At 55.8% G+C, this 6,396-nt stretch overlaps 1 protein-coding gene across 1 annotated transcript in view; it reads left to right on the forward strand.

The window, feature by feature from the left end:
* Nucleotides 1-736: 736 nt before the first annotated feature.
* Nucleotides 737-6,396, forward strand: part of DAO (D-amino acid oxidase) — an 8,508-nt gene continuing 2,848 nt past the window's right edge. The window contains exons 1-9 of the mRNA XM_017734875.1: nt 737-867; nt 1,966-2,218; nt 2,340-2,454; nt 2,772-2,848; nt 3,248-3,313; nt 3,668-3,722; nt 4,164-4,268; nt 4,743-4,825; nt 6,288-6,392. Of these exons, the coding sequence (XP_017590364.1) occupies nt 2,025-2,218; nt 2,340-2,454; nt 2,772-2,848; nt 3,248-3,313; nt 3,668-3,722; nt 4,164-4,268; nt 4,743-4,825; nt 6,288-6,392 (800 nt within the window). The 5' untranslated portion in view covers nt 737-867; nt 1,966-2,024. The remainder of the gene's footprint in view (nt 868-1,965; nt 2,219-2,339; nt 2,455-2,771; nt 2,849-3,247; nt 3,314-3,667; nt 3,723-4,163; nt 4,269-4,742; nt 4,826-6,287; nt 6,393-6,396) is intronic.

Below are 6,396 nucleotides of genomic sequence, written 5' to 3' on the forward strand. Positions count from 1 at the left end.
CCGTCCCACCCCAACGTCTCATTCCATGGGCAGGGACACCTTCCACTATCCCCGGTTGCTCCAAACCCTGTCCGACCTGGCCTTGGATACGTCCAGGGATGGGGCAGCCACAGATTCTCTGGGCAACCTGTGCCAGGGCCTCCCCACCCTCACAGGGAGGAATTTCTTCCCAATATCTCATCTAACCCTGCTCTTTGGCAGTGGGAAGCCATTCCCCCTTGTCCTGGCACTCCAGGCCCTTGTAAATGGTCACTCTCCATTTTTCCATCAGGCTGTCTTCAGGTACTGGAAAGCCACAGTTAGGTCCCTCTGAAGCCTTCTCTTTTCCAGGCTGAACAATCCCAATTCCCTCAGCCTCTCTTCCTACCCAAAAACTGAGCCAGAAACACCCCATTTTTCCAGATCCCACAGGAATCTTGTGTTCAAGAAGTAACTGGATGTGGCATTAGTGCTCAGGTCTAGTTGACAAGATGGTGATCAGTCAAAGGTTGATCTCAGTGATTTTTCCAACTGAAATGATTCTGCAAATCCAGGCGTTGGGAAGTCATAAAATCATGGACATTGGAAAAGACCTCCAAGACCATGCCCACTAAACACATCCCTGTGTCCTGGTCTGCCAGTGGTCACCATGGAGACGAGTGTCAGGGATGGCGTTTTGCCACCGATGGTGGTGACCCTGTTTTCCGTGACTTCAGGGCCGCCTGCCAGCAGAACCACATGGGAACTCCACCTCCCTGGGACCAGAGCAGACTTTGGCCCTGCTCTCCTGAACACTCAGACCTTGCCCTGCTGGGCTGTAAAACAACTCTGACTCTGTGAAGCCTTTGGACACGGCAGTGACTGCTCCGGGGACCCTGCACTCTGCAGGTAACTGGTGAAACGTGTATTTTCTTTATTTTTTGGTGGATCCTTAGCTGGTGCTGCAGGGGCAGCCGGGGTGACTCCCTGTCCCAGGTGGAGGAGGTGACCTTGGTTCCTGTGGGTTATAAAACCATGGCAGATGGGAAGCAGCTCCTGCTGCGCCGTTCCGATGATTCGTCCCTCCATCCTGGCAAATGTCAGTCCTGCTGTTATCACAGCAGAGATGCTGGACTTCACCTTGTCCAAAAAAACCCTGTGAGCTGGAATTTATTCCTGCTCTGAAAACCAGCCAAGGATCTGCACCCCCCAGCCCTTCCCCCAACTGGTCTTTGTCCGCTCCCTGCACAGGCAGTGACCACGAGCTTTTCCAAGGCAGGAAAGCGCTGTCAACAGGGAATCAGAGGATGGAGAGGGGCTGCAGCCCCTCTTGGCAGCTGGAATTTACCCACAGCCATTCTCCTAGCCCTGCCTGGAAGGGTTTGGGGTGGTGGCACAGCCACCCTCTCGTGCAGCCCCGAGGGTGACAATGGTGTGAGGATCCAACCTTGCACTCATCACCCCTGGCATTGCTGCCTGGAAAATGCCTGCTGATTCCCATCTGGTTTATCCATGCTCACTTCTTGCCTCCAGCCTGTGCCAGTGGCTGGGTAGGATTGTGAGCAGGTCAGAGTGGGTTTGGGTCACTGGGAATGGAGGGTTCATGGTGTCCCTCAGGAGATGGAGCTGTGGTGGGTGCTTCAGCATCTCCCTGGCTGCTCAGCCCTTGGCTGGTGGGAGGCAGAGGAGGATCCCAAGGCTGTGCCACCCTGTCCCGGGGCACGGCACACCTGGAGCTCCTTGTGCCACGTGAGGAGTGCAGCTGTGGCAGCTGAGCTGCAGCTTTTCTGCTGGCACAGCCAGGGATGGAGACACATTCCCCAGCCACTGTGAGGAACCACAACCACCCCTCCATGCTTCCAGTGACTGGTCAGAGCTCGAGCAGGACCTGGGAAGCTTTATAAGGAATGCATGCAGATGCACCATGAAGACCTCAGCCCTTCCCTGCTGCTCCAGCAGTGGAGCTGAGGCTCCTGCAGGAGCTGATGTTCCCCTTGATGTTCCCAGCTTGTCCAGCAGCCCCAGCACTGCCCTTGGAGCCCTCCTCCCCTCCAGGAGCTGGAGCCATGCGCGTGGCCATCATCGGAGCCGGGGTGATCGGGCTCTCCAGCGCCCTGTGCATCCATGAGCAGTTCCACAGCCTGGTGCCTTCCCTGGAGCTGGAGGTCTACGCTGACCACTTCACCCCCCACACCACCAGCGACGGGGCGGCCGGGCTGTGGCAGCCCTACCTGAGTGACCACGGCAACCTGCAGGAGACGTAAGGCAGGAGAAGGAGGAGGAGGAGGATGGTGCTGTGTCCCTCTCTGTGTGTCCCATGAGCTGACCTGGCACAGCTCCATGGGGCTGGCAGAGCCACCACTCTCCCATTCTCATCACAGGCTCTGGAATAAAGAGACGTTCGATTACCTCCTCGGGCACCTGCACTCCCCAGCAGCTAAGGAAATGGGACTTTTCCTCATTTCTGGCTACAACCTGTTCACAGAGCCGGTGGCGGTAAGCAGCAGGGCACAGCCAGGGCTGGGAAGGGCTCCAGCTCAGTCTGGGGTGGGCAGGGCTGTGCTTCTTCCCTGCCAGTGCTTCCACATTTCCAAGTTTGCCTCGTGACAGTGCCTGGGACACAGTGTTTTCTGTGCTCCCGAGGCAATACTGGTGTGAGGAAGGGCTGAGCCCTCTGAGGGTGGGAGGGACAGAGCCCCTGCACATCCACCTGTGTCCCTCTGGGATGGGCTGTGTCCCGTGATCCCCCCACCACGTCTGTCCCACAGTGATCCCGGTTCATTCATAATCTCAGAACTCTTTGCCTGCTGTAGGACCCATCCTGGAAGAACATTGTCCTGGGATTCAGGAACCTGACACCAAAAGAACTCGAACTCTTCCCTGGTTACAGGTATTTTTCAGTCTGTTTTCTGGAGACTCAGGTAGGACAGTCCTGGATACCTCCTGGGTACATCCCTAGCATGGGGCAGTGGGACAAGGAACTGCAGGCACAGAAATTTCCTCACTTCTTAACAGCTGCTTCCTTTAAAATAAGTAGGAAACAGCTCAAAGGGCCAAAAAAGCAGCAGCCCAGCACAGAAACCATTCCAGCTCCTCTCTTACCTCACCAAAGTGGGGGAGGAAAACCAGCAGAAGGCGTCTTATGCTGGAAAAAGGGGGGGAAATCATGCACTCATTGTGTGAGGAGGATCCCACAGGGAATTGGGGTCCCAGATCCGCAGTGGCTCTCGGGAATGTTGGGGCAGGAGGCTCCTGTAGGTCCTCACAGCTTCCTCTCCTCCTGTTTCAGCCATGGCTGGTTCAACACGGCGCTGATGCTGGAGGGCAGGAGTTACCTGCCCTGGCTCACCAACAGGTGAGTGCTGCTGCTCCTGATTCCACCTCTGGCTGCAGGTGTGGATTTTCATCCTGCACACCAGGATAGGGGAGGCAGAGATGCATCCCTGGGAAGCAGGGAGGAGGGTCTGGAATTCCTGCTCATTGCCCCAGCGGGGTATCAGTTTCCCCACTTTAACAGTGAGCCCAGGAGTGGATTTTTGCATGACAAAAATGAAGGTAATGGGATACTTGGAGCTGCATCCAAGTGCTTTTGTCTTTGGAAGAATTTGGGGCTTGATTTTATTCCTGTAGTTTCTAAAGCTGAGCAGGTGTCCTGGTATTGAACATTCGCTTTTAATTTGCCAGTAACAAATGAACTTGTGCTTCCCAGGCTGACGCAGAGGGGAGTGAAGTTTTTCCATAAGAAGGTTGAGTCTTTCCAGGAGGTGAGTGGGGATGTGGAGCCAGGGCAGAGGGCACAGCCCCATCCCAGAGTGGAGAAGCAGCATCCAGCAGGCAGGTGCTGCTCTGGGATATTCCTTGGCATGAGTGATGGGCCAAGGGACAGCAGCAAGGCTATGGCAAGATCCGGGAAATAAATTCTATCAGGAAAGATAAAAGGTCTTGAGCATTGAGGGACGGTTGATGGAGGATGGGGTAGAGCAGTTATCCAGCATGGATTGGCAGCTTTCCCTGGAATGGCTTGGTGGCACACATGGGGTGTCAGCAGGAGCTGGCTGGGGAAGCTGTGTCCTGGATCTGGCCCCTCCGGTTTATCCATTTCCTGACTGTTGGAAAGAGCACTTGGCTGATTTGGACGCAGGAATGTTGTGACTCTGTGGCAGCATCCCCACATGCTGCTCCCAGCCGTGTCCCTCTCTCCTCAGCTGTTTTCCCAGGGTGTGGATGTGGTGCTGAACTGCAGCGGGATGCGTGCGGGGGACCTGCAGCCCGACCCGGAGCTGCAGCCCGGCCGGGGCCAGATCATCAAGGTGAGCTGGGGCAGGCCTGGGGGCTTTCCAAAAACCCATCTGTTACCATGAGGAGTGGGAAAAACCATGGGCTTGTGGCTGCACTCACACTGGGATCAGGTCCTGATTCCCAGCAAACACTGCTCATGTGAAACCAGCCAGGATCCCATTTCCGGTTCAGCTGTGGGAACACCCTCAGTCTCCAGACTGTTTCTCCATAGGGTGAGGACTGGGGGAGGTCAGAGGCACAATGCTGGCAATAAAAAGACATAAAATCTTTGGGACAAGAGGATGATTATTTGGGGAAACACAGATTCAGGCGAGTAGGAAGCTGCTCTCTACCTGCACTCCTGTCTTCTTCTCTTCCTAGAGAAGAGAGCACAGGGAACACAGAGCTCGGGGAGGGTCCCACATCCGGACCCCCGTGTCCCTCCCGCTGCCCCCTAAGCCTGGCACCCACTCCCCAGCTCTGACTTCCTCCCCTTTACCTCCCAGGTCCTGGCCCCATGGGTGAAGCATTTCATCATCACTCACAACTTGAAATCCGGGATCTACAACTCGCCCTACATCATCCCGGGGTAGGTGACAGAGGCCGAGGCAGGGCTGGCTGCCGCTGGTGACATTCCTCTGTCAGTGTCCCCAAAGCCCTGGCTGGGACAGGCTCCTGCTGCTGCCTGCCAGGCCTGGCTTCATCCCTGGTGCTTTCCTTGGCTGTGTGAGAGGAGAGCAGAAGGATGTGGGCAGCAAAGTGAGGGAGCTCCTGGTCAGTACAGAGAGCATCCTGCACCCCGGGGCTTCCATGTCCTGTCCTTTTCCAAGGACCAAGTCCCACCAAAGCAAACTCAGTCCTGGCCAAGTCCCCAGACAACCAAACACTGACAGTGGAGTGGGTGTTTGGGGGGAGATCTTTTGTTTTCACATTTATAGCCATTGTTATTATCAATGGTGTGGACCAAACTGTGCTGCAGCAGCTCAGGGTGGGGAAAGGCACTGCTGATCCATGTTCCCATAAAAACAGGGCAGGAATTCTTTAACAAAACCACCCTGGGAAAGCTCAGCCTTCCCCTCACTGTCCCCTGAGCTGCTGGTGAGCCTGGGGGCATCCTGTTGGGTTTATCATAGAACCATGGAATATCCTGAGCTGGAAGGGACCATAAGGATCGAGTCCAACTCCTGGCCCTGCTGTGGGATAAATAAATCCATCTGCTCTTCATCCCAGCTCTGCTTCCTCCCGAGGGCCTGCAGCCACCCTGCTCTGGCAATGGAGAGGGGTCTTTAAGCTGGAATTTGAATGCTGCATCTCTGGCACTTGCTATTGTCCTAATATTTCAGGCTTAGGCAATAAGCCAGGATGTAAACAGGAGCTTTGCAGGCTCACAGCCCCTATTCTGAGTGATTCCCGGTCACAGTCCCAGCCACGGATGAATTCCTCTGCCTGTGCTTGTTTTAGCTCGAGCTGTCAGAGCTGGGCACCAGGCTGATCCCAAAGGAAGAGCTGGATCCAGTGCTCACATGGAGGACACCCCTTCCCTGCTGGAGAGCTCAGCCCTGGAGGGTCCCCTCCTTCTGCTTTTGTGCTTCCCAACAATCAAGCAAGGTTTTGGAAGGGTCCAGCCAGTCCAGACCCCTCCAGGCCCCCCTCAGCCTTAACCTGCCTCTTGTCCTCTGTTAATCCACAGGAGTTTGAGGCAGCAGCAGCACCAATCTGTTCTGTGCTCCCCTCCGGAGCCATCCCATTCCTTCCAGCTCTTCCTGAGCCAGGCAGGAGCAGACCTGTTTGATAAGGATGGAATGATCTGTCTGCTTTGCCCAGACAAGGAAGGGCTGACAGGATTTAATGAGTGGCTTGCTCACGAGCAGACGTGCAGGCACTGCTCTCCGCCTGCTCCGTGTGGGAGTTTCTCCCACAGGGATATTTTGCAGGCTCAGGGTGCAGCAGGATCCAACACCACACTCACACAGTGTCCCTCCATGTGGTGGCCCCCAGGGGACAGCTGGGGACAAGTCACCACCGTGTGTCTCCTTTGGCTCCCGGTGCAGGAGCGAGTTCACGGTCCTGGGAGGGATTTACCAGCACGGCAACTGGAGCGAGGAGAACAGTGCCAAGGATCACAAATCCATCTGGGACAGCTGCTGCCGGCTGCTCCCA

Source organism: Corvus brachyrhynchos, unplaced genomic scaffold (genome assembly GCF_000691975.1).
Source record: "Corvus brachyrhynchos isolate BGI_N302 unplaced genomic scaffold, ASM69197v1 scaffold114, whole genome shotgun sequence".
In the NCBI taxonomy this organism is placed as follows: Eukaryota; Metazoa; Chordata; class Aves; order Passeriformes; family Corvidae; genus Corvus; species Corvus brachyrhynchos.